At 54.2% G+C, this 20,503-nt stretch overlaps 1 protein-coding gene across 1 annotated transcript; it reads right to left on the bottom strand.

Annotated features, from left to right (window-relative positions):
- Window positions 1-1,267: 1,267 nt before the first annotated feature.
- Window positions 1,268-19,629, bottom strand: FHAD1 (forkhead associated phosphopeptide binding domain 1). Its single transcript, XM_027657938.1, has 28 exons — window positions 19,472-19,629; window positions 19,081-19,287; window positions 17,020-17,290; window positions 15,877-15,968; window positions 15,386-15,610; window positions 14,875-14,998; window positions 14,356-14,486; window positions 13,486-13,551; window positions 12,985-13,089; window positions 11,828-11,935; window positions 11,334-11,417; window positions 10,816-10,968; window positions 10,259-10,454; window positions 9,809-9,879; window positions 9,419-9,556; window positions 8,456-8,563; window positions 8,187-8,276; window positions 7,778-8,003; window positions 7,234-7,315; window positions 6,742-6,857; window positions 5,923-6,082; window positions 5,244-5,552; window positions 4,072-4,247; window positions 3,637-3,755; window positions 3,426-3,521; window positions 2,503-2,723; window positions 1,946-2,111; window positions 1,268-1,652 (listed from the first exon to the last, which is right to left on the bottom strand). Exons 1-28 carry the CDS (start codon window positions 19,565-19,567, stop codon window positions 1,506-1,508), a joined length of 4,083 nt encoding a protein of 1,360 aa, XP_027513739.1. The 5' UTR covers window positions 19,568-19,629; the 3' UTR covers window positions 1,268-1,505.
- Between the last annotated feature and the right edge of the window lie 874 nt (window positions 19,630-20,503).

The raw sequence follows: 20,503 nt of genomic DNA, 5'->3' as shown, positions 1-20,503 counted from the left end.
CCCCGGGGCCCGGCTGCGACACCCCGGCTCCCGCACGGGCACGGGAGGGGGCCCCGCCCCGCCGCCCTCTATCAGCCCATCACCACCCCTTCGGACCCCCCTCTCCTCGGGCATCACCGGCGGTACTCATCTATCCCCCGGTGGGATCACCATGGGATGATCTTTAGGGTCCCTTTCAACTCAAACCTGTCTGTGATCCCCCAGGGCCCCCACCGGCATCACCAGTAGGTCCCATTCCCCCAGTGGGATTCCTCCAGGACCATCTTTAGAGTCTCTTCCAATCCAAACCATCTCATAATTCCATGATTCCATATGCTCCAAAGAGGGGAAGGGGCTTCTGCAGCCCCTGGTGCACGCACAGCACCTGTGCTCCTACCAGCTCCCTCCATTCCCAACCCAGGGTTTGGGATGGCGAGGACATGCAGACATGGAGCGGCCCGACACCCCCAGAGGATGCTCACAGCAGCATCTTTAACCTCCACCAGGCAATCAAGGTCATGCCTCACCCCAAAATAAGCCCAGGCATGCAGACAGGGAAGCATCCAGCTTCTCCCAGCTTAGGGAGGGGGGAAACCAGGCCACATTGATGATTGGAGCCCACAGCACCACCACTTCCATTAGGGATCGGCCGCTGTGCACCCCTGGGTGCTGCACACACCCACAGCCCTACATCAGCCTGCTGCAGCCCTCCGTGCTGCTGCTTCCAGACCTTTTTATCCTATTAAAAAATAAAGACCAAAAAACCCCCAGCGGGCCTTTGCTCACATCCAAATTATCCTCGGCTGAAGTGATGCCGAGGACTCGGCACACGGAGCGCTCCGAGCGATGCTGAGGCGGAGCGGCTGCAGGGATGACATGCGTTGGAGCTGCCTGTTCCCTGCAGGGAGACCCCAAAACACTGCTGCTCCCCAGAAACCAGGGTCTGCTCTCACCCTTGTTAACGACAAGAGGAGCAGTGGGACCTCAGTCGATGCCAACAGTGGGTGGCAAAGGGACCCTGTGCCATCACCCACGGGCACGTCGCTCTCATCTCCCCAGCTTGTCCTTGTGCTGCTGCTGTACCAGTGTGGCTGACACGGGTTCTCTTCTTCCCCCTTCCTGTGCTCCTGGGGTGTTCCAGGAATTCTGGAATACCATACTACATCATATCTTATGATCCAGTTCCCCCAAGGCACCACAGGGACCAGAGGATATGGGGGTATTTCAAGCTGTGTGTGCTTGAGGCCCCTTCAGCCAAGGAAAGGACAGACCCCACACAATTGACTTCACACATCATGGCTGTATTTACATACACAAATATATATACACACGTGTATAGGCTGGGTTGTACCCTCACCACCTCTTCCACTGCCATAAATCTCACCATGCTGTGTGAGACACACACTGCTGGCAAATTAGGTCCTACACACTGTACTGTCACACCAGTGTGCCCAGGAGCTACAGGATACCGACAGGAGCTACTCAAAGTGCACCCACATCTCAAGCCTGCTCCACCATCACAGAGTTTACAGCGGTGATTCGTTCCTACCGCAGACCATCACCTGCTGAACGCCCCTGTGGTGCCTCTGCTGTGAGCTTCCCTTCTTGACAGCATCTGCTGTGTGCTCTTTGGCTCTTGGCTTGCCTGAGCAGAGAGGCTTCGTGGCTCCAGGCTGCAGAGCAGAAACACACCAGACACAGCATTCACCGTGAGAGGTCCTGAGAGTCATGTGTGACCTGCTCCTCTCCCCCACCCCAGGACATGGCCCAAACCCATTGCTACAGGTGCCTGCACCACCTCCAATTTTGGCAGTGTGATGCTGCCATGACGCTGAGCTGGCTGAGCAGCAGGACCCTGGGACCTCCAGCTTCTTGGGGTGGTCTGGCCAACCACTCCATCTGTGCTTCCAACAGACTGTTGTATAAAGTGCAGGAGTTGGGTGTCACCTGCTCCTGCCCCACTCACCTTGTGCCGTTTGGCCGCTCGCCGCAGCCTCTTCTCCTGCTCCAGCTGGAGCTGTGTCCTCTCCAGAGCCTCTCGCAGCAGAGCCTTCTCTTCTGCCTCCCTGTGGGCTTCATCTTCCAGGTTGGACATCTCCTCCTGACACCTTCGCAGGGACGCTTGGTTCTGCCTGTGCAAAACAGGAGGGGGGATTCTGTCAGTCTGTTGCCTGCATCGACCCCCCCAACGCCCAGCTGGGCCCTCCCACACCTGCCCTGGTCCTGCTGACACTGTCCCTCCTCCCCAGCTGCCACTGCTGCTGCTGCCCCAGGCTCCAGTCACCCCAGACTGGAGTCTGCCAGGGTTTCCCCAGCTCTAACACTGCTCAACCACATCAGACCACACAAGGTACCAGCGCAGAAAACTGGGGGAACCTTTCCCCATTTCTCCTAGCATTTAATTTTTATACCATGGCCATGCTGTGACCAGTCCCAGGCAGACACGTGACCCGGCAAGGTGCCACATCCCTTGGCATTCCAGGACCAGGTCTCACTGGGAACCGTGACCTTGCTTTTCCACACCTTAGCTGCTCCATGCTTCCCTCATAATCTTTTAGCATTTCTTCTTTCCTTTCCAGGCGATGCTGGAGGTTCCTGATCTTTTTGTACAGCAGCTCCAGGGCCCTCTGTCTCTGCAGTCCCACTTCTTCCCTCTCCTCCAGAGGAAGGTGCTGCAGAGGCTGCATTCCCGACAGCTCCTTCATCTCCATCAGGCTTCCCAGAGCACCGATCACATCAAGGTACTGAGGGAAGAAGAGGGAATGTATTATTTACCAGGTTTGCTGCATTCCATCACGCTGCTCAGCCATCTGCTTTCCATCTGCTCTCCTGAGGAGATGACAGTGTCCCAAGGAAAGTGGGTCTGTGTTCCATTCCCAGCTGCACAGCTTACTGGGATTGGATTGTTTCCTTTTCCAACATGACCATTTCCCTGATGGATGTTTTCCTGTCCTTTTTGGAGGGAAGAGACCCCACCAGCTGTACTACTCACAGACCCCTCCTCTGGCAGCCTCCTCCATTGGGCCCCAGCCTCTTTCATATCATTTAGTTGGCACCTACATTGGGGAAGGTCTCTGTCCTCACCAACCCTGCCTCTCCTTGCAGATCAGCCCTGAATGCCCGGGGGAACACCCCAAAGGCCTTCAGTGGAAAGGGGAGAATGATGTGCCATGGCACATTCTGGGGTCCTGAAATGTCCTGGTAGACACCCAACGTGCCCTGGACCATAAAATCATAGAACGTTGTAAAGGATCTTTAAAGGTCATCTAATCCAACCCCCATGCCATGTCTTCAACTGGACCACAGAGCAGTTCAGCCTCAATGGTCCTGCAAAGCCCTGCCAGTCACCTGCCTCTGAAATGTGTTCACAAACCTTCTAAACTCTACACCCACTGGGCACTAACACACGCTCTACACGTGATTTACCACGTCTGTCCCTGACATACCATCCTCTCACCGGGGTCTGTCACCTCAGCCATGTCCAAACTCGCTGCCCTATTGGTGATCCCGAGGGAGCCCCCATTAGGAACGTGGCCAGGACCCTGCACAGACAGGGAAAGGCTTACTTAGCATCTCTGAAAGGTTCATCCTCTCTATTCCAGGGAATACTTTTCCAACTAAGCCACAGGAACCACAGCCCCCAAACTGCCTTCTTACCTTGCCAGCCTTCAATTTTGTTCCTGACATGGGTGCAGGCTCCATCTCAAGCCCTGTGTGCTGGACTATCTCCTCCGGTAAGTCTTTCACCCGTGGCTCCAAACCCTTCTTCACAGCACCTGGAGGCAAGCAGCCACCAAACCGTGGTGCAACATGCCATGGCTTCACACCTCAGCCACTTTGAGGCTGGTCAGCTTTCCCCAGCTTCCCTGGGAGGGTGGTCAGGCCCTGGCACAGGTTACTCAGAGAAGCTGTGGCTTCCCCATCCTTGAAAATGTCCAAGGCCAGGTTGGATGGGGCTTGGAGCAACCTGGGACACTGGAAGGTGTCCCTGCCCATGGCAGGGGGCAGAATGAGATGAGCTTTAAGGTCCCTTCCCACCCAAATCATTCCATGATTCTAACTGTTCCATGCTTCTAGGAGAGCCCTGTTCACCTGAGTTCTGCCTCTTCTCCAGCATCTTTACTCTCTCCCGGAGCTCAGCCAAACCTTCCTTTTGGCGCTGGATCGTTTCCTCGTGCCTGAGGCCTTGGCACTTTGCACCGAGGTCAGCCAAGTCCAACGGTGGCACCTGGAAGAAGCAGCCCAGCTTGTCCTCACCCAGCCTGCAGCTGGCTCAGCACAAGCTCAGCTTAAACCTGGCTTAAGCACAGCCTCGCTGCCAGGCACTGGTCACTTGGCACATGCCAAGAGCAAAGCCTAAGGAGTATCTCCATGGATTTGGAGGGGTATAAGAGACTCGTCAGAGACCTCTTTCCTGCTCCATTGTGCCACAGTGAGGATATGGGCCCTGCAAATGTTCCAGAGAGCCAGGAGAGGGATAGTGCATGTCTCTGAACAGCCATGGTGGCATTTTTCTCTTGCCCTTACCATCTACACACAAACACCAGCACACTTTCTAGACTGTGTTCCTACATAACCGTGGGCATTATTCTCTATTAAGTGACACTGGTGCACACAAACATGTCCACTGCCCTCTCCCAGCCCAGTCCAGATTCCTGCATTATGACAAACATCCAAAATCCTGTGATGGGGCTGGCCCATCATCCTGCCCTGTGCACAACTAATGATGGCTGCAGACCCCCAGCTCTGGGTCCAGCCACTGTCACGCCACAGCTCTGCCGAACAGCACGTCCAGCGCTCGGCCCTTCCCCTCCCCATCCCCGCCTGTGGAACAGGACGGGCGATACCTCCCGCCCTCTCTCTGTCAGCTGGCTGTGAGTCACCGCGGCCCCCGCGCAGCCCGCCGGCCCCGCTGCTGGCTGCCACCCTTCCTGCACAGAATGTACAATTCCCACAGTCCCTCCATCTGCTGCTGCCGCCACCTGCGAGTTCTTCCCTTTTCCAGCCACGGGGAAATCAAATAGGAGTCTGGCACAGGGGAATGAGGAGCGTTTCTTCCTGTCCTGTGCAACGAGCTCCCCCCTACTCCTGCACGTACCACTCCAGAACTGGTTCTGCATCACCTGTACAGCACCTTGGGCTCCACGAGTTGGAAAAAGGAGAGAACCCTCGCACGTTGCCATGCCCTCTAATTGCCAATTAGCACAGCAATTAGCACACAAAACACTTTGCTGTTCCAAAGCGCTGTGCAAACATCAGCTCATTAAGCAGCAGCAACGCCGGGGCTGCAGCAGGAGAACCCTGGATCTCGGGCGGCACAGGCAGCCCCCGGCGTGGGGATGTGGTGCTCCCACCCTCCTGCCGGTGTGGAGCAGAGAAAGTCACCAGGCCTCACTGCAGTGCTGGGAAACACCATCAATGCTCTTGGCAAACCCACCCCTCGGAGCCCTCCGTGGGGACTCACCCTCTGGGAGGCTTCACCCACCCACACTGGCGTCCTGGGAGCATCCTCCAGCTTTTCCACTGTTTGTTGGGAAGCGTCCCTCAGCACCTGGCAGCGGGCTTGGGCTCGCCTGTGCCGAGACACGAGACATTGTGGGACCCCATGAGGGATGGAACATGCCAAGAGCATGTTCTATCACATGTTCCATGTGACCCGAACAGCTTGGGGAGAGCAGCACCCTGGGCACCCACTGATGACTACCATGGTGTGGGTGGGAACACTCTCCTAGTTACAACTGACTTGGTTACACATCTGCTGGCACAAGCTCCACTAAACCCCCATTTCGGTTCCCATGGCAGTGGATATCAGTGCAACGGAGCTGAGCTCCACCCTGATGCTCTCACATGTGCCTTTTGTTCTGGGGAGAACCCTGAACACCATCAGCTGCTGGGCACCCACAGAGTGGCATTGGTGGAACCTTGGCTCATGTCAGTGGGTACCTTAACTCTTCAGCTGCTGCTTTCAGGGATCGATCCTTCTCCTCCACAAGGTTGGACATCTGGGATAGCTTCTCCCTGAGCTGGTTCACTTCCCGCTCCCGGTGTTTCAGGCGGCTCTGGTTCTTCTCCAGCTCCACCTTCTGCTCCTCACTGAGCTCCCCTAAGTGCAAAACAGCCCCGTGGGATGCTGCCTGACTCATCCTGGGGGATCTGCAGCTGGCATTCATGGATACATCCCCTTTTTCCAGTCCACCCTCATACAAGCTGGCAGCACTAATGGACCCTGCCCTGCCCTTCACAGCTGCCCTCAGATCCTGGGCCATGCCAACAGGACATTCTGGTTTACTAAATCCCAGGGCAATTCCTTGTTGAGGCATTTTCCTTCAGATTGGAGAGGAACAGGTTGCCAGCATTTTCTGACTTGCATCCTTTGACCTCTGCACATTCCTCATGGACTCTGTCCCCACATTCACAGCCCTGCCCATGGAGGAAAGCCAGGCAAGGCTCTCCCAGTCCACTGGCTTGGGACAATTCCAGCTCCAAGGAGCTCACCAGTGTGATTTTGAGGAAGATGGTCTTAGTTTTGTCCCCCTGATCTTCCTTTGTTTGCCCTCCTCACTCACCATCACTGCTATTGCTTAGCCAAGGATGGGAAGAAATTCACCTTCCCAAAGGGAACAGACTGCCTGCTTTGCTCCCAGCAGGACAACAGCATTGCCAGAGGATGGTGACATCAGCTTCCCAAGCCCTGTGTGTGCCCACTGCACTGACACCACCCCTTGTCACTGCTTGGAGGAGGGCTGGGACAATGACACCCACCTCTCATGTCTGACACTCTGGCTCTGCTCTCTGACAGCTCCCTGGTGAGCCTGCCAATGAAGGCCTCCTTTTCCAGAAGCATGCTCTGTGCCACTGCCAGCTCCTCCTGCAGTTTCCTGGGAAAGATCAGTGCAAATCTCACAGCTCACTGGGAGGCCTCATTTCACGGAGCACACACACACCTTCCTGCACTGCATCTTCTGATGAACACTCACACATTCCTTTTTTCCCTGCCTTTTGCTCCCCTGGGGTCACCCTGTGCAGTGGGTCTGGCCACCTCGCTCGCTCGTACCTGGAGCCATCTGGATGGGATGGCACATCCTCATGTGCTGTTAAGATGCTCCATGCCCTCAGGAACAGCTCTGCCTAGCAAAGGGCCCATCCCAGACTAAAAAGATCTTGGGACAAGTCTCCTTGGACTTCCTTAGGCTCTCCCAGTGGTCCCTGCTCTTCTCCAAGCCTCTCTGACCACCACCAGTGAGAGCTGCTCACCTCAGACAAATGTGTGACTCCATGGCAGGACAAACCTCCAGCCAATCTCCCGATGCTGACCTGTGGGCACCGCGCTGAATTACTACAGGACACGAGAAAATAAGGCCCATTACTTCTTTGTAACACTTGCACACTTGTTCTGCTGCTTCTGCAACACAGATCCTTTCCTTCATGGCAGCTTCAAGGACTGAGGACCATCTCCTTGGGAAATCCATGTCTCTTAGAGCCCATTTCCAGCAGTGCTTGGGCAGTTCCCAACATCCTGTCTGGCTTGGGATCTCTTCTGCCTGGGTGCAACCCAAAGTGCTCCTCCAGTCTTGTTGGTTTAGAGGGTAAAAAGCCCTTTTTACTAACGGTTTCCAAACCCACCAAACAATGAAATGGCCTCTGCAGGGACTCATGGACCTTGTCCTGCACGTGGGCAAAGCTCCATCCAACATCCTCCCCAACGCCTTCCATAGCAGCAGATTCACTACTCCCTCTCCATAAACATTCCATGTTAACCCAGCAGGGTACAGGTGCATCCCATGCAACCCTTACCTACCTTCCATTTTTTCCACAAGTGCTGCCTTTTCCTCCTCCAGCATCTTCTGCTCCTGCGTGGCCTCCAGCAGCCTGTCTTCTAAAGCTACGATGGTCAGGGAATGCTGCTTGCTTTGCTCCCTATATCCTGCTATTTCTTCCTCCAGTTTCTGCCTCTGTAACTCCTTGTCCTCCTGGACAGCCCTGAGCTGCTCATCCTGCACGAGCACCTGCTGCTGTAGCAACACCTGGGAAACAAGAGCTGGGAGATTGGCTGGAGCACTGGTGGTTTCCTTTGGGATCACCAGCAGTGTCATCTCTCCTGGTTAGCTCTTGGAAGGATGGAGGGGAGGGAAGGATTTCAGGGATGGGGGAACCCTTTTTCATCAACACTGCACCCTCCACCTGCACACACAGGTTGGTGGAAGTACCTCTCGGGCAGTGGTTTCCTCCAGCTCATGCAAAGCTTCTTTCAGTTTGCCCTCTATCACCTCCTGCTCCTCTGCCTTCCTTGCTGTTGCCTGCAGGATGAAATTAGCAGTAATTAAGCTATCCAGGAATCCACCTTTCTCTCTGTGTATTTGGGGGGGGGAAAAAACCTCTGTCCACTGATTTGGGCCCCTGAAGCACCACATTACAACACACATTCCCATTTCTTCACTCCAAGGGTGAGCTGTCCTGCTTCACTTCCCATGCTCACCTCATTCATGCTTTTCAGGTGGCTTTCCAGCTCTTGGATCTTCTTCTGCTCTTCCTCCACACATTTCTTACACCTGTCCTTCTCCTCAGCGAGAGTGCTTTCTAGAATCTGGGAATTGATAGATCACAGCTTCAGCACAGAAAAAATCATGACCCTAGGAAAAAGACCTCAGGTCCAAGGAGGAAAGCAGCAGGGAGGGTCACTGCTCCAGAGCAGGGGCAGGTGATGGGAGAAAAGCCTGGCAGGACCCGAGGTGACCCAGTGAGGGAGTGGATGGGAGCACCTGGGGAAAGGTACATCCAAGAGACAGGGGAGGAGCTGCTTGGCTGCTCCTTTCCTGAGTCCTTAGAAAACTCAGCACCAGGAAACCACCATTCCTGAGGCACCAGACACAGAAGCACACTGGAAACTGTGTTACAAGGCCTGCTGTCCCCACCACAACACAGACATGGCAAAACCCCAACTTGCACCCTCACTAACACTGCATCCCACACCAGAGCCACCAGCATTGTGGCCTAGGCTTTCCTGGGATGGAGGGGGACTGCTGGTCCCTGCTTCACAGGGGGTGTCCTTTCCCAGCTAAAATAGACCCAACAGGAGCTCAGCATGCAGAGGGAGGGAGCAGAGGGCTTGAGAGGAAGCAATACAGTGCTTCCCTAAGCTCACACATCAGGATGATGCTCCTTGCTTTCTCCTTTCTCCCAGGGACTGACTGGCACCCACACTTCCTGTCACCCACAGGTGCTTCCCAGTACCACCATGGATACTTTGGGGGAGTTTACATCACCTGCATCCATACAGGAGGATATTCTGCATCCTCTTGGGATCCCATTGGGCTCTTAGGACTGCACCCAGACAGTTCAAAGCTAGAGATTCCTCCTTTTAATAACCAACACTCCTACAGACCCCCATTTTTCCTGCATATAACATTCCCTTTCCAAACCACCAACCATGCCACTCTACCTCTTTGTTCTCCTTGTCCTTTTCCAGGATAATTTGCTGGATTTTTATCTCCAAGTCTTGCTTATGTTTTGCTTCCAGCTCCTTTGTGTGCTCCTGCAGCATCTCTGCCTGTGACTGCTGGAGCCTCTCTAATTGCTCCTACAGGGAGACACCGAGGTATTAAAGGAAGTGTGTCAGCAGCAGGGGAAGAAATAAACCTCCTGTGAACATTCACTCACAAACAATTCCCAAAACAGTCTCCTTTCCCTTGCATTTTCTGCAGACCCAGGCACCTTGGTTACTGCACATCCCCAATCCAGATCCCACACTGGCTCACTTGGGATTACTATCATGTTTAACCATGGAAAGATTCCAAATCTACATGGTTCATGTACATAAGTATTTCTGTACCTGCAACAGCTGATTCCTCTGTGCCACTTCCTGAGTCTTTTCTAACAAGCTCCTGAAAGCAGCCAACAGCCCTGCAGAAGTCAACACAACCTTGCTGTGTGGGGTGCTCACACACCATATTAGGGATATTAGGGAAAATTTCTTCATGGAGAGGATGGTCAGGCATTGGAACAGGCTGCCCAGGGCAGTGGTGGAGTCACCATCCCTGGAAGTGTTCAAAAGGTGTGTGGATGTGGCACTTGGGAACACGGTTGGGTGGTGGCCTTGGCAGTGCTGGGTTAATGGTTGGACTCGATGACCTTGGAGGTATTATCCAGCCTTAAAAATTCTGTGATTCCATGATTTTCTCTATAAGGAGTGGCTCGTGCTGGATTTTCTCCTCTACATCTGGCTAGCTAGGACAACCTGCCTTGTGCAGGTGTTCCCAGGGATGCCCAGCAGGACACAGACCTTGGCCAGAGGTGCACAGGTCCATCCCCGCACTGGCCACGAGCTGCTCCATGTCCTCCAGCCAGGAGAGGGGGACACGTGCCATGTCCACCACTGCTGTCCTGATGGCTGAGATGGAGGGATCCAGGGACACCACCTCCAGTTGCTCCATCTTCCCTCTCAGGCTGGTGCTGCTGCAGGAGCTCCTCAGGCAAGCCTGGAAAAAATGGAACCAGTGGGGAACAAGCCAATCTCCACAGTCAGGGGCTTTCAGGGACTTGGCAAATGACACAACCTCTCTGAACATCTCAGGCCAGGTTGGACAGGGCTTGGAGCAACCCAATCTAGTGAAAGGTGTCCCCACCCATGGCAGGGGGTGCAATGAAATGAGCTTTAAGGTCCCTTCCAGCCCAAACTATTCTAGGATTCTATGGCAAACTGCTGGGAACAGCCACATGAACGCTTTGGGATGACACTCTGCTTCAGGGTCATATCTTTAACCTGTCCTCAGGCCAACAAAATGCCCTGTGCCACCATCTCCCAGCTGCCACTTGGTCCTCAGTATTTAAAGGACTGACCTGGAGCTCCAGCAGGGAATTCTTGAGCACCTCAATGTTTGCAGACACCTCCTTCTCCTTTGTGAGCCTGGAGCTTAAATCCTCCTGCAGACACTTCTCCCTCTCATGACTCTGCTGGTTCTCGTCACAGATTTGCCTGACCTTCTCTATCGCCTGGCAAAGGTGGAGGAAGAGCAGGATAAGGCATTATATTCATACCCTTTTCCAGCTGAGGGACCATGGATGGTCTCAGCAAGAAACAATCGAGATTTGCTGCAAACTGGCAACCACGCCAGGCCCCTGGGCTTGTCCCTGCTGCAGCCCACTGACTCCATCCAAGCTGTGGGACACAAAAAGGGCTGTGTCTCCTTCACATCATGGAGCAGTGCCATTAACCTGGGACAGCCACAGCACAGCCCCTCATCTGCAGAAGCTTGGATGCCACCAGGCCTACTGAGCACAGAGCAGGCACTGTGGCTGTTCCGCAGCCTTGAGCTGCACCGGGCGTTGGAGGCACCATGAGCTGGTATCCAACTCACCTGCTGCTCCGTTATGGATTTCCCTGTGCTGCCTGCTGCTGATGGAGAACAGACTTGCATCACTTGGATCTTGAAGGACTCCAGCTGCAGCAAGGATTGATGAAAACAAACATCACTGATCATTGAGGCTAATTGATCATCTCTGAGGATAACTGATCATCGATATCTAGCGTGATGTTGCTCTGCAAAGGGCTGTCCCTGCCAGAGCAGCTTTACCCAGGCACACAGGAGGGTTTGTGTGGGTCCCAGACAGCGTAACCAAGATTATAGAATCCTTTTTTTGTATCCTGTTACACTGCTCCATCGTCTACGCTGCCCACACAAATCCTGTGGATAAGCCTTTTATACTTCACCCGACAACAAGTCCCATGCCAGGGTTTGGTGCTCAGGACTCTGCGTTTTCGTTCCTGCGCCACATCCTTACCCATGGGAAGCCCTGTCCCTGTGCTACCCGTGGCCCCGGGGGTGATGTTCCCATCCCTGCTGATCCCTACCTGCTCCCCTGCCCGCCGCAGCTCCGCTCGCAGCAGCCGCTCCCTGCGCCCCATCTCCCGCAGCTGCACGGCCTGCTGGGCACAGGCTGCCTCCAGCTCCTCCTCCGCCTGCAACCACCACAGCATTGTGATTTTTCCCCTGGACTCAGCCCTGGTGAGGCCACCCCTGGAGTGCTGTGTCCAGTTCTGGGCCCCTCAGTTCAGGAAGGACATTGAGGGGCTGGAGCAGGTCCAGAGGAGAGCAACGAGGCTGGGGAAGGGAGTGGAGCACAAGTGCTGTGAGGAGAGGCTGAGGGAGCTGGGGCTGTTCAGCCTGGAGAAGAGGAGGCTCAGGGGAGACCTCCTCACTCTCTACAACTCCCTGACAGGAGGTTGTAGCCAGGTGGGTGTTGGTCTCTTTTCCCAGGCAACCATCAGCAAGACAAGAGGGCTCGGTCTTCAGCTGTGCCAGGGGAGGTTTAGGTTGGAGATTAGGAAGAATTTCTTTGCAGAGAGGGTGCTCAGCCATTGGAATGGGTTGCCCAGGGAAGTGGTGGATTCTCCGTCCCTGGAGATTTTTAAAAAGAGACTGGATGTGGCATCAGTGCCATGGTCTGGGAACCACAGCAGGGTTGGATCAAGGGTTGGATTTGATGATCTCAAAGGTCCCTTCCAACCCAGCTGATCCTATGATTCTATGATTCTATGATTGGCACCTCAGAGTGACATCTGAAAACCATGCCATGGGCACTTCGACCTCAGCTACCCATTATTCCCATTGGACAACTCCAAAGATAGCTTTGGAACACCAGGAGACAGGCAGTGATCCCGTTGCAGGGGTGGGATTGCAGCATCAGAGCTTTCACAGCACTTTTTGCGTGGGTCTGGTCCCTGGGACATTGTCCATCCTTGGCTTCCTCACCCAACACCCACACAGGGCACTCTGCTATCTGAATTATTTCTTCCTCTCTCAGTGTCCACGGCAGAGCTCAGGACATTTGGATCTCCTGCCTGTACAGGACCCCCTGCCTGTACTCCTGACCCAGGAGCCTGCTCTCCTGGGACTTGCTGGTCCTCATCCCACCCACCTTTCACCCCTGTCAGGTGGCTGAGAGATCTGCCATGGGCTCACCAGGGCACACCTGCCCCCTGTGTGCCCCCCTCAGCCAGCCACTTACCTTGGCTTTCTCAGCCAGCTGATTTTGGATACTCTCCTGCTTGGCACAATGCTTCTGGATTTCCATCTGCAGCCCCTCCAGGTCCCGTTCCAGCTCCCCAATGCGCTGCAAAAGCCCAGGGAGGGCAGGGGTCTCACCAGAGGAACTGGGCATTGCCTCTCTGGAAAACTTCCACTCATAAGCAAGATGTTTTCCCCATGTAACCCACTTTGCTTACCCTGGAATTCCCTTCTAACCCATATTTACTGTGGTTTTATCAGCTTACCAGCAGAATTCCAACCTGATTTCTGGTCACATCTGCCCTGCATTGTAACACAGCATTACAAATCCAACAGAGTTTACACTTCCCCAGGTGGTTAGTCCCATCATGTGCCTTCCAGTGCAGGAGTTGAATTCCAAACAACTCCCTTACAATGCCCAGTTAATTATTCCCTGGCTGATGCATTCCTGCAGCCACTGCTTAGCCCTGTGCTCCATCACCCCAAAATATTTTCAACTCACATTTCGACAGCTGATTATTTCTTGCTCTCCACGCTCACGCTTCGTTTCCTCTTTAATTCTCGAGCACTAGAAGGAATGGCAACTAAGGAAAATATCCATCAGGGCAGTGACACCATCACTCCTGCTGTGAATGGAACACTGGCACAGGCTGCCCAGGGCAGGGTGGAGTTGCCCTCCCTGGAGGGATTTACAAGAGGTGTAGATGTGGCACGTGGGGACGTGGGTTAGTGGTGGCCTTGGCAGTGCCAGGGGAATGGTTGCACTCAATGATCTTAGAGGTTATTTCCAAGCTCAGCAATTCTGTGATTCCTAGGCAATCCCTGGCAATCCCATAGAGCCTGAGCAGCTTCTGCCCCTTATCACACTGCTGATGCAGCTCTGCCAGCTGAGGAGGAGCTGCACATACAGAGGGGCAACCTGCTGCACAAGCCACTTTCTTTGAGGGACAATCCAGGCCCAGGCCACAGGGAGTCCCACCCCCAGTGATGGGGTTTCCATGGCTCCTCGGGAGGATCTTGGCATGAGAGCTTTGTGTGAACAAACAGCTCCTGTGCTCACAGGAATCCAGGGTACACGGTGATGCTGAGTGAGGAGGGAGATCGAGCTGGGGAAGGGGACCCTGATCCGTGGCCATCACAGGACACCCTGCTGTGACCATGGGACCATCACCACCACATCCCAGGGGTACAGTTGCATGACTCCTGTTTGTGTGCAGCCAGGACTCACCTTGGGACCCCCCAACAAACAGCCACCCACATACAGCTGCTACAATCCTCACAAGGGAGAAGCACAACTCTTCTCCACCTGCTTTCCCACCTTAAGCCCTATGTGAGACCATAAATTACTGATGCCCTCGTTAGTCCTGCCAACCTTGGCAGAAACAACTGCCAGCTGGTTGTCCTTCTCTCGATTTTCCTTCTTCAGTTTTTCAATCTCTTGCTGGAGTTGCTGAATTTTCTGCTCCTTTTGCAGGACCTCCCTTTGCAGGCTGCTCACCAGACCTGGGAAAAACAGCTCTGGTGAGAGGTTACACAAGTGCAACATTTAGATGAAATACTGGGAAGGAATTCTTCCCTGTGAGGGTGGGGAGGCCCTGGCACAGGTTGCCCGGAAAAGCTGTAGCTGCTCCAACCCTGGAAGTGTCCAAGGCCAGGTTGGATGGTGCTTGGAGCAACCTGGGCTCATGGAAGTTGTCCCTCTCTATGCCAGGGTGCTGGAGCAAGATGTTCTTTAAGGTCCCTTCCAACCCAAACTATTCCGGGATTCTCTGATTTCTACAAGCCACTACAAATCAGCTGTTGCCTGGACAGCTTGGCCAATGCTTGCTTTTATCCAGAGCCAGTCCTAAACTGCTTCATGCCCTGACCCAGAGCTCCAGGGACACGGTACCTGCACTCAAAGCCTGGTCCTTCTTCAACTTCTCGCTTTCTCTCCGGAGCCTCCCGATCTCCAGGTCTCTTTCATAGAGGGAATGGCTGAAAACCTGGCTCGAGCCTTTCTGCAGGTCACTGATCTGCAAAACACAGATTCACTGTGTTCCTCACCCAGTCACTCACTGACTCTGCCACAGCCCCTTCAGAGAGGGAAATCTGGCACATCCAGGTCCTGGTTTGATGGGATTGCTCTTTAGCATCTTTGACTAACTCTCAGGAGTCATTGCTTCAAATAGGATCACCTTAAATGTGCTTTGGCTGTTCCTGATGAAATCCTAATGCCAGAGGCATGGAGGAGGAAGGAAGGAAAAAAGGAAGAAAGAAAAAAAGGAGGGAGAGAAGGAAAAAAACCCACCTCCCTCATTTCCCTTGGTTTCAGACCTGCTTTTCCCCAAGCCTTTGTTACATTACAAACTTGTATCAGAGAGGTGTTTTCCCTGCTTGGTGCCTATGGAAGTGTCTGGTACCTGTTCCCTCAGGGCTTTGATCTCCTCTGTTTTGCCTCCCAGCTCTTGATTGAAGGCCAGCAGTTTCTGGGTCAGTTCAACCTCGTTCCTCGCCGCCGCCTGGGCCAGTTTCTTTGCCATGGCCGCGACCTCCTCCTGCAGATCTCTTATCACCACGTCTTTGCGCTTTGTTTCCAAACCAGAGAGGTGACCCATTTCCTTCTCCAGCTGCAGCAGCTTCTCACCCTGAGGGCAGATTGCAGGTGCCATTGGCCAGTCTGCAGCTACTCCTGCCCAGGGGTACCCGCTCGTGGCCATCAGTGCCACGCTCACCTGGCTTCCCACACCCTCCAGCCACCCACTGTCCCCATCCTCTGGAGCAGACCCCTGGGGAGGCAGTCCCCACACCCTGCTGGGACTCCTGGTGGGACACACAGCCTTTTGGCAGGGTTCTCCTGCTCTGCCAAGGACCAGGACAGGGATGGCATTCCTCACTCTCTCCCCAGCATCACCTTCTCCTGCTGGAGGAGATCCGTGTTGTGAGTCCCCAGGGAAGGGGCTCCCCCCACACTGCTTGCACAATCACCTGAGAAGCTGGTTGAGACTGGAAGAAAGCAAAAACAACAGCAGTAAATATCAGCATGAGAGGTGGTTGCAGGCAGCAGAAACACTCCCTGCAGCATTCTTTGTCCCAAAACTACTCCAAGGCAGTGGCCACTGTTCAGGGCATGAGCTTAGTTCACAACCAGCAGGGAAACCACCTATTTGGCACTAAAATGACACTTACAGCACAGTCTGCACAACAGAGAGGAATAATTCACCTATGGGAACCAGAAAAGCCTCAGAGCAGGAGAGGCACAGCAGAGAAAAGCTCCTCTAATTTTCCAGCACTGCTCAGCCCCACAGAAAGCTGTGTATTTTTGTCATGGGGATCCTTTTGGCTCTGTTCCCCCAAAAGCAGAGGGGTATGTGCCAACCTGGGGCATATGTGTCCCTCCCTTTGCCCTCACTGTGGTTTCCAGTTCAGCCACTGCTGGGAGTGCAAGGTGCTGCCCCTGGCTTTGCACATTTAAAACCTACTATTGACTTTGTGTTGCTTATGACTTCAAAAAACCCAACCCCACACAGGAAAACCACAGCATGGTGCATCAGGCCACAGCATTAATGGCAAAAGTCATGTTCTCCAGCTATTCTATTCCCCCAAACCCTCACCTTTGCTTTGTTGCTTATCATATACTTTATTTCCAGAGGCATATCAGCTACGGATATACTTTAAAGTTCCTGCACTTGAGGCAGCCACTTCAAAGGAGGAAAAAAACACCACTTCAAAGAGGAGTCAGGAATAGGTACATGAGTCACTGGTGCAGATAAAATCAGCCATCGCCCTTCTGGGTCACATACCAGGAAAAAGGAAGAGGAAACATCCCTCTGCAAAGGCAACAGCACTCCCTTTGGGGTGTCACAGCTCATTTCTTCCCTGACCCAAATGCCACCCAGGACCACACACAGTCTCTGATTAGCTCCACTGGACAGGGACTCACAGCTGGTTGCTCAACACTCATCACTTCCCCAGTCCAGTCAACTCCACTCAGCTCACCAAGTCGCTCTGTGAGGACACCAGGACACAAATGTTCGGGTTTGGGATCATGGATTACCTGGCCTCACCACAGAGCTCCTGCTGAAGGTGTCCAGAGAGGCAGTGCTGGCCACACTCCTGTCCCAGGCACTCAGGGGTCTCCTCGGCAGAGGTGGATGGGGCTGGTGGACAGGGGCTCCAGGAGTGCCACTGCCTGGAGAGCCAGGGGGATGCTGCCACTGCAGTGAGGGCAGGCGGGGAGGAGACTCCAGAGCTGAGGGTTTGGGCTCTGCAACCACCTGGAGCTGCCCCGCCCACCCTGTGCGACGTTTCAAGGGGGGACAGGACACCTACGATGGGAAAAGACCGTGTAATCAGCAAGGATTTTAGCCCTGGATTCATGTGCCCCATGCCATACAAAACCCAGGCACAGATCTCAGTGGAAGCATTTCCATTGCCCAAGGATCAGATTTTAATCAGGGCATTCAGGCTCTTTGCTGAAGCAGAAGGAAATCACTGAGGTTTGCTGCTTTTTGAGCTTTTCCCTCTCCATCTCTGCCCTAATTCTGCACATCATTTGCACGATCTAGAGATGCTCCTCTCACAGCTCTCCTGGCTCACACATGGTCCTACCTCATCGTTTCTGCCATTCACCCCAATGAACCAAAGCCTCTCATTGTGCTCCTGCCTTCCCATCACATTTATCAGACCTTATGCTGGGCATGTCAGATCCAGATTTAGGACACTGCTGTTCTCCTGAGCTTTCCAGTACAATGAGGACAAGCCACTGTCAAGGTCTGCACTAAACATCTGCCAGCGCAGCATCAGACCTGGCCTGGATGTGGGCCCTCCAACATCTGGGTGTTAATAGAGCCCAAACCCCCAGGGAATGCTGCCTGCCACTCCAGCACCTTCCCTTCTCCTGGAGCACGTCCAGGCCCTGTTGCTTTTGCTCATGCTGCTCCCCATGGCTCTTGCTCACAGCGGGATTCCACCAAAGCCTTCCACTGTCCCTGTCTTGGCCCTTATCCTGCACTTCGAGGCACAGCAGGATGCAATTCCCAGCTGGGTGCTGCTCCTCTGTACAACATGTTCCTCTAAGACTCGAGAGGAGTGATCCCTCCCTCTGTGAGACACCTCACAGGGTGCAACTCTGAGGTGGTTCCTTCCCTGCAGTCAGCAGGGTCAGGCTTCAAAGCTGCTCCTCCAAAGGAGGATCAGAGAGCCCAGAGTAAGGAATAGGCACCCCACAGGCATCCCCTGCATTGCTGTGCAAATCTGCTTCTCCGTGTGCACCCTGCCTTTGGGAATTCAGCTGCTCACTGCTCCAGCAGGGTCTGGCATTACCTCACCAGCATCTTGGATTCTTCAAGAGCCACAATAATAAAAATGATACTGGAACTTATCAGTTGCTGTAGGTTTGATGTAAAACCCAACTTCCCTCCCAGTAAGTGGCTTGGGAAGAAACATAAAACGCAAATAGAGGAAAAGCACATTTTCCAGATCTACCTTCTCTCACGCACCGTTGTCCCGTCATTTTCAGTTCCCTACCGAACCGCCAGAGTTTCTTCAGCAGAGGGAGCTCCAGCTTTTCATTTCCCCCTCTCGCCTTTCCTCAGAATTGCCCAGACCTGGGAGCCTGTTCCTGCTCCCGGAGCCTTCCCTGGGCAGCAGCACCCACCCACCTTTCCTTGGCAGCTTTCCCTGGACATCCCCATCCACCCTTCCCTGGGCATCCTTCCAGGGGCAACAGCATCCACTCTTCTCTGGGCACCTTTCCTTGGGCAGTAAAACCCACACGCCTTTCCCTGGGTACTTTTCCCTGGGATGAGCACACCATCCTTCCTCAAGATACCCTTCCCTGGGCAGATCCACCCATTCTTCCCTGGGCACCTTTCCCTGGGCAGAACAACTCACCCACCCTTCCCTGGGCACTCTTCCCTGGGTTCAGCAAGCACCCCATCCTTCCCAGGGCAGGAGAACCCCATCCTTTCCTGGGCACCTTTCCTCAGGCAGTAGAACCCACCCACACTTCCCTGGGCACCCTTCCCTAGGATCAGCAAGCACCCCATCCCTCCCTGGGCACCCTTCCCAGGGCAGCCCCACCCAGCCTCACCTGGGCAGCCCCCTACAGCCTCACCTGGGCAGCCCCCTCCAGCACCAGCTCGAAGGGCACTCCCGCGGTGCCGAAGCGCAGGATGTCCCCCGGCCTCACCCCCACGGCCGCATTCTGGACCTGGCAGCTGTTGACAAAGGTGCCGTGGGGGGAATTGAAGTCCTGAAGGATGAAGCTGTTGTCCGAGGCGGAGAATTCCAGGGCTGCGTGACGATCTGCGACACCTGCGGACTGGGAGGGGGCAATGGGCGGGCAGGGAACGCTGCTGGAGGTGGCTCCAGGTTTGTCCCTGCTTTGCCAAGCCCCCTTTCTGGTCCTAAATCCCACCACACTTTGCATGGAGGACTCCAGCACGTCCTCCTCCCTGCATCCAAAACACCCTCTGTTTTAGGATGATCAGCTGCCCCGCCCCTACCTGCAGGACGATGTCGGCCCCTCTGTGGCTCCCGATGGTCGTGGTGTGGGGTTTCAGCTGGAAACACCCCTCCGAGCTCTTTAGAAAGGCTCTCATTGCCCGGCCCCCAAACCTGCAAGGCTTCCCCAAAAAATCCCAACTCCTCACTCAGCAACCCCCCACCCAACACACAACCTGAGCCACGAGTGGCCCTAACAACTCAAACACTAAAAACTGTACGAAATGACCCCAAAAGCGGCTCTGTCCCAGCCAGCAGTGCTGCTGCAGCCTGGCAGTAGCCTTGGAAACCTCAGCCACGCTGGGGCCCGCTGCTGCCTGTCTGGGTGAGTTTGTCCTCTTTGTTTTGTTTAGGTTTTTTTTCTCCTTCTCCTTTTTCCAAGCAACTGGGCTGGCAGCACAACAGAGCTCTCCGCGCCGGCGTGGCCGCAGCTCTCGGTGCCAGCTGGTGACACACGTGGGAATGTGCATCACAAACCTCACTGCCACCTGCCAGGGCTGCCAAAGAACCTTTGAGTCCCCATTTGACTCATTTTTTTTTATTTAATATCATGCACACACACACACACACACACGTTTTGTAACCACAGGCAAGGGGATAAATGTTGCTGTCAGGTGATGGGGATGCTGTCACCCATCAGTGCTTCTCCATCCATATTCCCTGGTCCCAGGCTGTCAGGAACTCTTTTTCAGCAGACAAAGGGAAACCCCCCCACCTTTGCCACTAACACCCCCCAGTCTGGCCTCTCCAGTCCTGCAAGATTCGACCATATTAATTAAAAAAAATTTAATTTAATTAATTAATCATCTCATTAATTTTGAGGAAGAAGCAGAAGATTTTGCAAAGAAGAGCTCTGCAAACCTCTGTCAGTTTGAAGCCATTCCCTTTCGTCCTGTCACTCCAGGCCCTTGTCCAAAGTCCCTCTGCAGCTCTCTTGGAGCCCCCATTAGGTACTGCAAGGTGCTCTAAGGTCTCCCTGGAGCCTTCTCTTCTCCAGGCTGAACTCACAAGTTGTCCTGGAATGTGAGTTGCCT

This window comes from Corapipo altera, unplaced genomic scaffold, assembly GCF_003945725.1.
Source record: "Corapipo altera isolate COAL_440 unplaced genomic scaffold, ASM394572v1 301, whole genome shotgun sequence".
In the NCBI taxonomy this organism is placed as follows: Eukaryota; Metazoa; Chordata; class Aves; order Passeriformes; family Pipridae; genus Corapipo; species Corapipo altera.
Note: the sequence above shows the minus strand (reverse complement) of the source record. Positions and strands in the feature narration are given on the sequence as shown.